Here is a 15685-nt window from a genome sequence, read left to right as displayed (position 1 = left end):
TTTTTTTTAAAGCAAAAGAAAACTGGAGGACGTTTTCTGTCTACAAGGGTGAGGCTCATGGAGAGCAATGTTTAACTGACAGTGGGGGTAGTGGGGCAACAATTGGGCACAACCAGCAAGGAAATGAACAAACAGGAAAGGAAGAGAGAGAGAGAGAGAGAGAGAGAGAGAGAGAGAGAGAGAGAGAGAGAGAGAGAGAGAGAGAGAGAGAGAGAGAGAGAGAGAGAGAGAGAGAGAGAGAGAGAGAGAGAGAGAGAGAGAGAGAGAGAGAGAGAGAGAGAGAGAGAGAGGTGGGGGGAGAAAACACGAAAACCAACAGGTAAGAGGGTTGAATTAGGAAGGGTTAATTGGGGTAATAAATATCATGGGTCAGGATGGGGAACAAGACGTGCAGGACACTGCCTGCTTAAGGCCCGAGGGGGAAGAGTGGGAAAAAATGGCACCTGGAAGGTGGTTCCATAGATGGGAGAAGCAAGGAACAAAGGATTTGAGGTGTGTAATCAGCCTGAAGTTTGAAAGTTTAATTGGGAGGGGGTTACTGGAAGAACAAGTGCATTCTGGAGTTGCTGGGAAGCGTTGGAGGACAGAGATCAGAGGGAGCTAGACCAGAGAAGAGGTAATTAAAAAAAAAAACAGAGACACTGACCTGCCTGCACCTTACACTTTCCTCCAACCTTGAGATATTCATAATGAAATTGGATCTGATTTTTATTTTTAAACCCTCCAGTTTGGCCCTTGTGTAGGGTACGCTCAGCCTGGTTTTTTTCATCCACTCGCAGTCGCTTGTGGACTTGCACTCCATTGCATCATTCACAGGGAGTGCAGGTCTTGTACTCCTACTTTATTAAGAACCCACTTTCCCACCACTCATTCTCTCCTTTATATCACAATTATCCCATGAGATTTAATAATGTCAAACGTCGAACAAGTGCAGCTCAGATCAGAAGACCAAAATGAAATGCAATGAGCCTGTCACAGTGGTCAGATAAATGCTCTTACAGGATTGAGTGAGCAAATCAACCATACAGGTATTTTTGGAAGTTCTCCGAAAGAAAAATTCATTTTTCACGTTTTGGGTAGGGATTGTGGTGGGATTTATAATCATATTGGGTCTACACTACAAATTTTAAGTATAAATTCAGAATGAAGCTCGAGTCATGGCCTAAATCCTAATTCTGGAGATGGATATATAGATATATCGCGTCCGTAATATATGATGTATATGTATATATATATATATATATATATATATATATATATATATATATATATATATATATATTGTATGCATGTATATGCATATGTGTATATATATATATATATATATATATATATATATATATATATATATATATATATATATATATATATATATATACATACATATGCACTGTATATGTACGTGTATACGTGTGTGTGTGTGTGTATGTGTGTATATATATATATATATACACATATGTGTATGCGTATATTTGTGTGTATATATAGATACTGCATATATATAATTGAATATACATATATTTATGTACAAAATATATATATTTATGTACATATATGTGAATATATAAAATACATATATTTATATATGTATATATAAATAAAACTTTATTATTATTGATCACTAAAGTATTAGTATATACAGTATACAATGGCATAATAACAAAACACATGCTTCAGCTTTTGAAACAGTTGTGAAATTCTGAAATGAGCTTCGTTACAATCAACAACTGCACACAATGGGAATAAAAGTAATGTTCATCTCTATTTCACCACCACCCCTCTCCTCCCCCACTTTTAAAGATGGCTTTTTGGTTGCACACACCCCACTCTCATTAAAACAAAATAATAATAATAATAATAATAATAATAATAATAATAATAATAATAATAATAACTAGAACGGACACTCGGGAGAGCACACACCTCTGCCAGGCTAATTACTTTACATTTTGTAACCCACTGATGGGGTGGATCTGAACTAAAATTTAATTGGCTTGTTCTTGTCTGCCGGATCTGGATTTGGATCTGAACAATTTAATGAGCTTGTTCTCGTCACCGAACCAACTCATCCACCAAGTTTTGTTTGAATCCATCCGTAACTTTTTGAGATATCGTGCTATATATCGTTTTAGCCCAATCACTCAATGGTAAAGAACCACTTAAAAAAATTATTGGATCCAGATTCGGATCTTCACCAAAATCTCATCATTTCGTCCTTGTCACACACCCAACATGTCCACCAAATTTCGTCCAAATCCATCTACAACTTTTTGAGATATCCTGTTCACAAACAAACAAAAACAGACAGACAGGGGTGAAAAAATAACCTCCATTCACCTTCGTGGCGGAAGTAATCGACTCTTATTAGAAAATGAAGCAAAGTTGCAAAGAAGATGTGCAGATCTTGTGACATGACCAAATAATTTCCAAACGGTTCTTCAAAACTCACTTCCTTGTGTGGACCCATGTTGGCAGCTACAGATCACCACCAACACCGCAATTGAAAAGCAGGCGATTATCCTCCAAGAACCCATGGTCGTCAAAAAGGCTTTGTCACCCAGAAGAACTTGGAACCGATATTTTAAGTCCTCCCCCCGCCCCCCAAGCCCTGGGCACTCCCATCTCCTCCGTTGGAGCATGTGGCTGGTCATGCGCCGCCTTATACCGTCACGATCACGTGTAAGCAACAATATTTGACCACAAACCACTAAATGGAATGCACTATTGGTTAGCTGGGGGTGGTGGAAGCAGGGAAGGGTCAGACATGAAACTATATAATGTTGAGGATGTCTTCTTCGAGAGAGATGACTTTTCATAAGAATCTGGCAAATGAAGATTGGAATGAACACTTTGCAAAGATTTCAATGGGTTTGCACTTGCAATTATCTCGAACGATATGCTCTCCAAGTATAAGAATTGCTTGACGAGTTATTTCCTGCATGTTTTGTTTGAAACTTCCGAATCTGCTTTGAAGGTAAAATCAGTTTTCCTGGGATAAGTTCAAACACCAACAGAACTGCATTTCACTGGCTAACGTTTCATGGAAATCAAGATTCAAGCAGCCAGTGTGGCCAGAGGATGTTACAGAATAACAGAAGGAATATGATGAGGAATTGACAACACGAAAGACAGTCTTGATAATGGCTGCAGGGACTCCGAACCAGCACAGCATCTCAACTCAATAAAAGTTATCTTGTCAAAGAAACAGAGACTGTGACGTGGAGGCAACTCCTCTAATGTACATAATACGAATTTGAAATAGAGATTCGAATATTGTTTTTATTTCCATTGTGTGAAGTTGTTAATGATTGGAAAATATCTTAGAGTGTCCACTTCTCCACATCCCCTTGATCTCACTCTCACTTTTACTATGCTGTTGTTATTCCGGGGAGCTTACGGGATGGCGTCCGTCCGTCCATCCACAAATACTTTCAACTTCTTCCCTAAAACTACACATACGATTTAGATGAAACTTTACCACAACGTTCATCATCGTGTATGTACCAAAGTTTGTTCCGGGCATTAAAAAAGAAAGAAAACTCGGGTCCAGAAGGTGTCTATGGGGGTTGCCCCCCAAGATAGGTATTTGCTTTCTTCTCAGAAATTACACAAGCAATTCTGACTACACTTGACCACAACTTTCATCACCCATGACATACAAAAGTTTGTTCACGGCATTAAAAAAACCAGAGATCGGGGTTTGAGGAGGTTTATGGTGGGAGTTTATGGGAAGGTTTGCTCCCCCCCCCCCCTCAATGAAGTATTTGCTTACTTCTCAGAAAAGACACACAATTTCGATGACACTTGACCACAACTTTCATCACCAATGATGTACCAAAGTTTGTTCATGCCATTTAAAAATTAGAGGCTGAGTGGGGTGTATGGGGAGGGGGGGTTGGGTTCCCCCCAAAATAGGTACATATTTGCTTTCTTAGAAACGACACACACAATTCTGATGAAACTTGACCACAACCTTCATCACCCGTGATGTACCAAAGTTTGTTTATGGCATAAAAACAAATCCATCGGTATTTACTTTCTTCCTCATTATATATTTTGTGGGTCATCCATGCCTTCCAGTGGTTCCCTGGTTATCTTATCCAGCCGCTACCAGGTGAGTACCCAGGGGTATTGCCACTACATTTTGTATACATGATCGAGGCTCATGGCAGAGCTATAGAATAATGAAATGGAACAAAATGGAAAGGGGGAAACACCAACGTGAGAGTGAGATTAAGGGGAGGGAATGAAGGAAACACGGGGGTTCACACCACAAGAAGAGAAAGGGGAAAGCGGGGATGAAACAGACAAGGAACAAACCAACTGACAACTGACAAACAAAAAGGGTTGAGGGAGGATGGTAGTGGGGAGGGGTTAATCACAAAAATCTGGAAAAGGCGAGTGCTTGGGAATAGGGTCATTTGGGGTAGAAGAGATCACGAGTATGGGTGGGTGATGAGTTAACGTTGTGGTGAACATCTGTCTTGAAGCCCTGGAGGAAAGAATGGGACTGTCACAGACTGGGGAGGTTGGTTCCACAGGCGAGAGAAAAGAGGAACAAATGAGTGAAGGTGAGCAGTGAGCCCTGATGTACTCACTTTCAATAAATGTAGCACAAGCATTTAGTAGTGTGCTTTCTTTGGAAATGTTTGGTCAGTTCAACGTGTTTAAAACTGCAGTTCTTGTGTAATGCCCACCAGATCTCAGGGCACACCTGACTTCAGGTGGCAAGGTAAACACGGCTGTTCTCCATTTGCATTAACAATACCATTTGGAAGTTTAAGATCCCAGGATACCTTTCATACTCGAAAGCTGTGCAGGTGCAGCAGGCAACTACTCTGCTTTGGGTTCGCTGTATTATTAGCACTATCTGCAGTTGTTGTGGGGGAATTGATGACATGGCACAGGAACAACGGGAAAAAACGGACTTCACTGTACCCTAATTATTTTGTGATACCATGGAAAGTACCTTGGATGATATTTAATTTGAGAGCAGTACTCCAAACTCCAATCAAGGAGCATTGCTATCTACATCATTGGCCTAAACATTATCCACATTTTCGTTATGTAATTTTTTTTCTTTATCGATTCTCCTTCATGTGAGCTCCAAGAAGACGTAACTTTATATCCCTCATTAAAACATCCTATCAATGTATTTGTCTACTCTGTATTTAGGTCTCATTTTCCACCTTGAGTCTCACATTTATTTCTATATTCCTCGACGATAAAAGGAGCCATGCGTGTTCCACCCATTGATTGGACAGTTTGCCGGACTTCACCCACAATTTCTATACTATGGCCACAAATCAAGGAACCCTTTGGAATTAACCTTTTAACCCATTCAAACTACCCTTTAGAATGACCCTTTTCCTCAAATCACACTTTTCCTCTGGAGGTCATGCAGATTTGCTATTATGTCCAACTATTTTCTTTGCTAATTGTGAGTTGAACAGGCGACTGTGTTGACGGATTTCTGTGAAGTCGGTGATAGCATGATAGGGGAGCAGAAAACGTTAGGTATTCTGCTATTTTGATGTGGGAATGCCCGTTTGCTTTTATGAACAGAAGGAGGGTGAGAGTAAAGATGGTACAATTTTGGAAGGGGGAGGGGCAGGGTTGAGGACTTTCGGTGGGAGGGGGACATGGGGGTTTTGAAGACTGTCGATGCCTTCAGGCTGGGAGGGATGGATTGAGGACTTTGGATGGGGGTGGAGGGAGTGCAAAGATGGGACAGAGTTGGGAGGAAGAGGCGAGGCTTTTTGTTGAGGAGTTGTCAGAAGTGCATGCGAGTTTAATCACAGTAAAAATGTAATTGTGTGTGTGTGTGTGTGTGTGTGTGTGTGTGTGTGTGTGTGTGTGTGTGTGTGTGTGTTTGTGTGTTTAAGGACCATAAGATCTGAAGCCAGCCACCTTAACTGTTACACCAACACCAGGCATAGTTGTGCACTGAATGATGTCCTACCTAAACCATAGCTCATAGAGCCATGGGATAGTGGGTTCAAATGTTTCAAATGCCTCGTGCTGTGTTGATTTACCCATCGTCGATCATTTTTACCTTCAGTGTGTGACTGTGGGCTGACAGTGACAGGATATCTCGGAGGGCAGGATCATCTTTGAGCTACCTCATGGTAGAAGTTTGACTCGTGACGCGACTATTGGTTGTGCTTCCTTCCCAGGCAGGAGGATGTTGAGTCAATGAAGGTGCTGTCCTTCGGGTGGCCCGTTCAATCAGAGACCCGTCTGCCAGCATTGTTTGCTGGTGGACAGCAAATATCCCACTGTGTGTTTCGACAAAGGGTAGGTGAGTTATCACCGGAATAATGAACAAATTCCAAATTCCTGCCCAAACCACCTTCCGAACAGACGGCTATCTGGGTCCTAAACACTTTGGACTCTGAGTAAATGAAAAATGGTGTAAGATCATGATGATGAATTCATATACATGTATTATTGTATTAACATCTCCTAATGTCTTGTCCTGCACATGATATATGTCCAAGGTCCTACGTAAACCTTAGACATGTAGGGAAACAAAAGTCACCAAACAAGCTCACATCCAATTCAGCACGTTCAAGGAACTACTCATTCAACAAGACCTATAAAGCAGGATGCTTCATGACCTCAAGAGAGAAGACAATCATAATATTAGCCGTCATCAAGCAATCAGGTCTGAGCACATTGAGAGATTTAAAAAATATAATAAAGTGAATGGCAATTCATACAAGAAGAAAGAGTTCGACCACAGAAAGCAGTGGATTTTAAACTTCGTTCCAGACTCGAGTGGTTGTAAGAAATATGTTAGCTTGAACAGCGTGTGAACCATTCAAATTTAGCCGTTTTACAGGTCAACTTAACAAATAACTTGAGCAGAAGGACACAAAATTTATTACTGCAATCAGTAAAGGTTATATAAGGCAACAAATTATGTTAATATTGTAATAGCCACACATCTGTTCCGGTTGCCCAGTTCGAGTCCTGCGTGTCGTGTCAAAGTGACCGCTATTGCCAGCTAAGTCCACAGCCCCGAGAAAGTTCCCACGCCTATTTGTCACCTTACACTGCTCATGAGGCTGCAGATTTAACTGGGTGCCACACTGATAGACGACCGTGTCTCTTTTAATTTGGCCGAACAAACCATGAGATTAGTTACGTGATGCAATCTAAGGCGGTTTAACTGCACCCCAATTCCCCGACAACCAGCCTAAACCACCAAAGGAAGCAGCCAGGATCAGCAGAATTCACCCCAAGACTAGGTATATTTATTAACCAGCAAATGGCAATGGAGGAAGGAAGCAAGGATGAAAGCAATGCACAAAAATAAATCATCCTGGTGTCAACAATAAAATAACCCCTTAACCCCTACCTATAAGCATTCACGATGCCAAACGAACGAACGGAGATTCTTAGTTACCCTGACTTATTTGGGCCCATCAGCCATGCCACAGGAGAAACACATTGGGAAATTCACAAGACAATGAAGAATGTTGCCTAAACCCGAGGTGGGGCTCAACGATCGTTCCGTGCCACTGGCTGAGGGGAGCAAGACAGACACAGTCTGTTCAGTGTGGTGTGATGCAGCTGTTTTCTCCTGCAGGCTTTAGCATGGCGAGCAGTACCACGGACAAGACAAACTATTTTTTTTTCTGGCGTACCTGCCTTTTATCACTTCGGATACCCGTCTTTCATCATGTGCCGCACTCCTCCCCTCTCCATGCCTTTGGTCGCTTTTAGACATGGTGGGTGGGTTAACGACAGCACCTTGAACTGCAACGGAAGCACCACGAGCTGTAATGGCTGCATCACAAGTCGTAACAGCAGCACCACAAAGCTTTCTGAGGTGAATCAACCGCTGTTAACCAGTGCTTGACAACACTTGCTCATTTTCACACCAGACTTGTGCAGCAAGGTCCAGTGAGCACTAAAAAAAAAAGAACATTTAAACAGATCATGGAGGAAAGAACATAAAATAAATGGGGGGGCAAATTAGGGATTTAAATGTTGGACACAGACATGAGGGAAAGTTCACAGTGCATTTCTAAACATAATGGTGATGTATTAGTGCTGCAGAATGGTGGAAGTATTGTGCACTTTTGGTGATAAGCATGAAACTTTGCACAGTTGTAGTGTTTTACCTACTGAACAATATTAGATGTGAAGCCAACTGAATTTTTTCCAAGATGGCGGTCATTTTCAAAATGGCCACCACCATGGGCGAAATTACCGATACAACCATATAAATGAATATATTTCCTATGATTGGTTGGAAAATTGACAAATAATGTGAAATGTCACTAACTTTTACCTTACGTTTCACATGTTCTTCATTTCTTAACCAAGATGGCTTTCAAATTCAAAATGGCTGCTACATGATAAAATGGTGATGAACATATGAACGTGTAATGTGGTAATTGTACCATGCATCACAGTTAACGTTCTTACAGTTAATCTGTGTATATCGCACGCATTCATCCATTCATTCATCCTTCATTTTCTTCTTTCAGATCAGTATCTCCATATCACAGTGCATGCTGTTGTTAGTTGTAGAAGCTGTGGTGGTGGTGTAGTAATCAAAATACCAACAATGGCGAAATCCTTCAAGATTTTAGACCCCAGACAACGTCCAGGAACTCCTTCAACATCTGAATCATCATCGCCGATAAATTGGACAAAATGCATTTTGTGTCAAGAGGCATCAAAAGAACCACTGCTTTGCCCACTTGATTCAAAGACGATACGTTTGGCAAATGGATATTGCTGAATTCCCCAAGAGAAGACATCAGTCGCCTTTCTCCATGTGCACACGAAGAAGCCGACACTCGGCTACTACTCCATGCAGCAGACGCTGCTGCGAATGGATACCAGAAAGTCATGTTGCGTACTGTGGACACTGACGTGCTTGTCTTGACAATAGCATTGTTCAACCAAACGAACCTGAGTGAAATATGGGTATTATTTGGCACAGGAAAGAATTGCAGACTCATACCAGCACACACCATTGCCCATACCCTCGGTCCAGATAAATCTTTGTCTCTGTTAATGTTCCACGCCTTCACAGGTTGTGATCAGACGTCATTCTTTCTGAACCGAGGAAAGAAAACAGCATGGAACACAATGAAGGTTTTCACAGATGTCGTAGAAGCCTTTGGGACTCTTGATAGACTACTCCTTCAGACGAGACATTGAAAGAACAAATGCAAACAATTGAACGGTTTGTTGTTGTCATGTATGACCGGACAAGTTACTGTTACAGTGTTGACGATGCCCGAAGAGAGTTATTTACTCAAAAGGGGAGATCCATCGAGTTCATTTCATCTACTTCAGCTGCACTGTGTCAACACGCAAAGTGGGCAGCATTTCAGGCAGGGCATTGCTGGGGGCAGGCATTACTGTGAGATCCAGAGTTACCAGATCCCGCTGACTGGGGATGGTTTAAAGGGGTTTCACAGTTGTGGGAACCTCGGTGGACAACCCTGCCTGAAGCATCCAAATCGTGCAAAGAACTTCTGAAGTGCGGCTGCAAAGTGGAAAGAGGATGCCTGTACCAGTGCAAGTGTGTGAAGGCAGAGATGGCATGTACAACATATCGCAAGTGTCACGGAGACTGTGAGCATCAATAACATGATTAACCAATATTAAGCATAATTTTGTGCCTAGAGGTAGATTTCTGTTTCTATATAAAACTAACAATGTACTGCTAAAAACCATTGCTGAATCTTGTTGCTATGCGATGACTTAGATCTATTATAACAAGATGAATGTGCACCATATTGATAGACGTTTCTCTTGATAAACAAATCATAGTAAAACCCATGCCTACACATGTGATAGTAATAAAAGAATTACAATTTGAAGAAAACCTGACTTCATTAAGGATATATTAGCTTTTACAGTTATCCAATTAACAGTTGGGGAGATCCATCTCTCGAGAAATGGAGGTAAAAACGGTTATTTTTGTCCAATTACTTTGTATTTACACATGATAATATTCCAAAACTAAAAGACGCATTGCGTAGATGAAAGCTACATGTCATAAGAACGTTTTGCCAACTGCAGAACTCATGTGCTTTATTATACGAAGGGAGAGTTTGCATTCTCCTTTTATTATGCAAATGAGATAGGCAACAATTTGGTTTAACGATGTAATTTGGTTTAAATATATGAGGCAATATGTGACTCAAAGCATGGAAATAATATAATCAAGTAGCGTGGATGTTATTCAGCAAAAACAACCCTTTTTACCTCCTTTTCAGAGAGGTAGATCTCCTCAACTGCTTAAGCATGGTGGCCATCTTGGATTTCTGCACCATTTTTAAAATTGTTGCATTGTTGAAATATGAAGACCACAAGTGGAAAAACCAGAGATGTCACTTTTTATAAATTTCAGGGTTATGCACCTGCCAATAGTTGGCAACATAAGGTTTCCTCTCACAATATTACTTTAACAAATAACCAGGGGTGTCACATAATTTATATGGTATAAAGTTTAGCCGTGCAATGAAAAAACAAGTGTTGTCAAAGCTGAACAAGTAGAAACCCAGAGTTGTCAGTACTTTACTCCTGCTTATCTCCCTTTGTTCATGTTAACTGTTCCACCATAATATTCAGAGTTGAGAAACTAAAAATGAAAGGTTGTAAAACTTTCACAGCATAAACTCTGAGCACTACAATGGCCTATTTGGTTATATCATGGGCTCCGTAGTTGGTGCATATCGTGGTTCAAGCCTGGTCAAACCTTTATTGTGACTTTTATGGGACCCACGCCGTGGCTTAATGGTTAGCACGTCTGAGTACCCATCGTCATTCGATGTACCCACCGCCCAATCAACCTGCTTAGGTATATGAGGGAGTCACATGAGGTGACTTCAGCTATCGCGGGGGTGGTTTATCCTTGGTTTCCTCCCGGTTTTCCATAATATTAAGTAGTACGGAGTAAGAAATGGAGAATCCGTCGTCATATAAGCGAAATACCGTTGAGTATGACGTTGAACACCAATCAAACAAAAAAACAATGACCGTTTAATGTTGAAAAAAATAATCTGTGATCACCAAAGTCATGTAATGTATGCCAATAACCAACAAGCATGAATTTGCTACACATCCTGGGTTAAAATTGCATGGCAATTATTAAACAAGGGAATAACCAGTGATGTCAGTTTGCAACATTGATTCGTTCTTTGCTCTTAAATTAAATAACACAGAAGCTTGGCAAATGCCACATGCTTAATTTGATCGGCCAATGATCACTCTTCCTTTTACTGGAAAATAAATCTATATGACAGTTATTAAACAGTCTACCAAAGTCTTGAAACTTTGTTTTTCAGTTTCTTCAAAATTGACATATCGTGACATCTCTGGTTTTCCCCTTGTGGTCTTCATATGCAAATATCAGTAGAGAAACCAACGATGCAATATCACAGTTAAAGAGCATGAAAAATATGAAATTAGTACATTTAAATATTATAAACAAGTCAGAAAGCAGTTTTTTACTCGGTTGTGGCCATTTTTAATTTGGCAGCCATCTTGGAAAGAAACTGAAATGGCCCCATATCCAGAAATGTTCAGCACATTAAAAGCTACATCTGTGCCAATTTTCATGCTTTTCACCCAAAATGCACAATTGATCTGTTACGTGGCACCATTCTGCAGCACTGTATGTCTGGCATTACATTTAATTATTGTACGCTTATATATAGAACACGTACTAACAAATAACCAGTTATTCAAAGTATCCATTAACCCTTAAGAGTCATTCCCACAACCATATAAATATGGAAGCTAAATCTTCTTAAATTTTCTTTAAAAGAACTCAAGCAGAAATACTTTGACCTTCACAAACTGATAAATGAACGAGCAAAATAGTTTGCACTCACTCAAGCATGTACACAAGGAAATAAGATGCAGAAAAATATTTTATGGCACACAATTAGGAACAAAAGGATAAACAATACACACCTGTCACTGAACAACTAATCAACTGGCTCCACAAAGCACTAATCACCCTCACGCCACTCCACTCCCATCATACACTACATGGCCAAAAGTATGTGGACACCTGCTCATCCAACATCTCATTCCAAAATCATGGGTATTAATATGGACTTGGTCCCCCCCTTGCTGCTATAACAGCCTCCACTCTTCTGGGATGGCTTTCCATGAGATGTTGGAACATTGCTGTGGGGATTTGCTTCCATTCAGCTGCAAGAGCATGAGTGAGGTCAGGCAATGATGTTGGGCAATTAGGTCTGAACGCAGTATGGACCTCGCTTTGTGCACAGGGTCATTGTCATGCTGAAACAGGAAAGAGCCTTCCCCAAACTGATGCCACAAAGTTGGAAGCACAGAATCGTGTCGAATGTCATTGTATGCTGTAGCGTTAAGATTTCCCTTTATTGGAACTAAGGAGCCTAGCCTGGATCATGAAAAACAGCCCCAAACCACTTAATCACCAATTTTTACAGTTGGCACTATGCATAAAGGCAGGTGGTGTTCTCCTGGCATCCATCAAACTCAGATTCGTCCGTCAGACTGACAGATGGTGAAGCGTAATTCTTCACTCCAGAGAACGCATTTCCACCGCTCCAGAGTCCAATGGCAGTGAGCTTACACCACTCCAGCCGACGCTTGGCATTACGCATGGTGAACTGTTCGGCCATGGAAACCTCTTTCATGAAGCTCTCAACGAACAGTGCTCATGCTGACGTTGCTTCCAGAGTCAGTTTGGAACTCAGTAGTGAGTGTTGCAACTGACGGCAGGTGATTTTTCCGCACTACGCGCTTCAGCACTCGACGGTCCCGTTTTGTGACCTTGTGTGGCCTACCACTTTGTGGCTCAGCTGTTGTTGCTTCAAGATGTTTCCACTTCAAAATAAAAGCACTTACAGTTGACCGGGGGACCTCTATCAGGGCAGAAATTTGACAAACTGACTTGTTGGAAAGGTGGTATCCGATGATGGTGCCACGTTGAAAGTCTCTGAGCTCTGAAGTACGACCCATTCTACTGCCAATGTTTGTCTATCGAGATTGCATGGCTGTGTGCTTGATTTTATACACCTGTCAGCAATAAGTGTGGCTGAAATAGCCAAATCCACTAATTAGTAGGGGTGTCTGCATACTTTTGGCCATATTGTGTACTCAGTCACTCCAACCACTTAAATCAACAAATTGTACCATCCTCCAAGTACTTTTCTGTCATGAATTCCTAACGAGTGACTGTTCGGCAGTGTATTGTTCAAGTGGCATCGATTTGAAACAAATTGTTGATTAAATACGAGCAAATACCACCCGTCGCTTCGCTGACGGGAACACTGAGATGGAGGAGATAGAGAGGGGTGGGGGGAGAGTGAGGACTTTGAGGAGATAGAGGAGGATATCAAGAGGGAGGGAGGGGGAAAGAGAGAGGAGGGAGGGAGAATGAGGAAGGAGGGCGGGAGGGAAGACAACGAGAGGTGAGAGGAAGGGAAGGTAGATGTGTGGTGGAGCATCAATTCCGATTCATACTCTCATCAAAATTATTCTGCATGGAATAGCAGTGAAGATGGAAACAAAATAATATCTGAAATCCATTTTCTACTGGTCAGACTATAAATACAACCCAGAGACAAACCCTGCCCGGATATGTCCGGAGATAAACACAACCAGGAGACAAACTCCCGTTCAGACAAACACCGCCCGGACCCATCCGGAACCAAGCTGTCCGGAGGCAAACACCGCCCGGACCCATCCGGAACCAAGCTGTCCGGAGGCAAACACTGCCCGGAAGCATCTGGAAACAAACACCACCTGGACGCGTATGGAGATAAATACCACCTGGACACATCCGGAGACAAACTCCCGTCCAGACATAAACACTGCCCAGACACATCCGGAGATAAATACCATCTGGACAGGTCTAGAGACAAACCCCGCCTGGACATGTCCAGAGGCAGAGAGACAGGGAGAGAGAGAGAGAGAGACAGAGAGAGACAGAGAGAGACAGAGACAGACAGAGACAGAGAGAGACAGAGAGAGAGAGTGAGAGAGTGAGAGAGTGAGAGAGTGAGAGAGTGAGAGAGTGAGAGAGTGAGAGAGTGAGAGAGTGAGAGAGTGAGAGAGTGAGAGAGAGAGAGAGATGAAGAGAGAGAGAGAGAGAGTGAGAGAGTGAGAGAGAGAGAGAGAGAGAGAGTGAGACAGAGAGAGAGAGAGAGAGACAGAGAGAGAGTGAGAGAGTGAGAGAGTGAGAGAGAGAGAGAGAGAGAGAGAGAGAGAGAGAGAGAGAGAGAGAGAGAGAGAGAGAGAGAGAGAGAGAGAGAGAGAGAGAGAGAGAGAGAGAGAGAGAGAGAGAGAGAGGTGGGGGGTAGGGGAGTTATCAGAAAGAATATTGTTCCAGATTTCCCGCCCGTCAGCGTGCGAACGACCGCGTCAAACCAATAGCGTTCGCTTCGCCCACCGAACGGACAATCCAGTCGTGGCTTTCCAGATCAATGCCGGAAACCAGCCACGGGTGTGTTTTTAACCACACCACAATCTTGTCCGCACTCGACCCGCGCTACAGGGTCCGATTGCCAAATCTTCGATTTACCTAATTATTCGCGTGGGTAGGTTACCGAGAGATTGTACCTCAATGGGACTGCTTGGAAACGAGCGGCTTAAGCAGCTTTCTTCCTTTTGGGATAACCGAGCGGGGTATTATCGCGCAGTCCCGTTGGACCCGATCACTTTACCGGCTATTGAAAAACCAACTATATTCCGAGTGCAAGATGGGGCAGTTCAATGAGGGAATGGACGCAACGAACAGGTTTACATTCACACAAGGACATTTATTATAATAAAGCACGTATGCAATTAAAGAAGGCAAAACACGAATGCAATTATATAAGCAACAAAAGCATGACAAAGGAACTACGACCGTCTATACGAAATGCAACGCAAACATTTACAGCACACAAAGCACTTAACAATTTCCTACTTATTAGACGGGCCCATGGACACACGTACGCGCACACACACACCCAAGAAATGGTGGCAGAGGCCTTTAATAATGGGCTCCAGCTCTGAGGACAGGTGAGCTGAAACCCAGAGCCTATCTCAAACCTCTCCACCTCGTGTGGTCTTCAAGTTGTTCGGACCCGGGCTCCAGCGAGAGCGAGCTGGATCCAATCGCCGTGAGCTGCGATCCTTCCCGAGCTCCCGCGAATCCTCCCGCGCTTCTCAACACGTGCTGGTGAGACGAGGCGCCGATCCTTCCCTTCGATGCGTTGCTTCCCCGAGGAACCACCTCCATGAAGAGGTCTGAGTCGCACCAAGCCGGGAACCAAAATGGAGAACAAAGAGCTCCACGAACCAAGAAGAAGAAGCCACCACTCGCAGCTCGAGTCGAGCGACCGGCTTAACTTTCTTCCAAACAGGGCAGCTTGAAGCAAAAAGCTCTCCCAAGCCAAGCAGAAGGCCAAGGGCCAAACCAAAAGGCCAAACCCCTCCAACCCCTCTGCCGAAGCTCACGGAACCATCAAAGCAAAAAGCCTCCAAAAAGCCTCCTCCCGAGCCAGGCCTCAGCTGAAGCCTCACTGAGCCAGCCGAAGCAAAAAGCTTCCGAAGGCCTCAACCCTAACCCAAGCCAAACAGGACCCGAAGGTCTGCTGAACGACTCCCCTCAACTCCCTTCTCCAACTCTGCCCCCGAACAAAAGAAAAGATCTCCTTTTATCCTA

General features: G+C 42.7%; 1 protein-coding gene across 4 annotated transcripts in view; it reads right to left on the bottom strand.

The window, feature by feature from the left end:
• LOC147027931 (transmembrane glycoprotein NMB-like) overlaps positions 1–15685 on the bottom strand; it is a 37894-nt gene that overhangs the window by 17267 nt on the left and 4942 nt on the right. For 2 of the 4 annotated variants that reach the window (XM_085877774.1, XM_085877775.1), the window contains exon 1: positions 2450–2602. In XM_085877774.1, the coding sequence (XP_085733900.1) occupies positions 2450–2534 (85 nt within the window). In that variant the 5' untranslated portion in view covers positions 2535–2602. Of the gene's footprint in view, positions 1–2337; positions 2604–6055; positions 6279–7652; positions 7919–15685 lie in introns of those variants that run through there. The other 2 variants (XM_085877778.1, XM_085877777.1) reach the window with 2 other exon arrangements.

Source organism: Eptatretus burgeri, chromosome 4, assembly GCF_056783735.1.
Source record: "Eptatretus burgeri isolate ZD-2024b chromosome 4, Ebu_testis_v1, whole genome shotgun sequence".
NCBI classification, from domain to species: Eukaryota; Metazoa; Chordata; class Myxini; order Myxiniformes; family Myxinidae; genus Eptatretus; species Eptatretus burgeri.
Note: the sequence above shows the minus strand (reverse complement) of the source record. Positions and strands in the feature narration are given on the sequence as shown.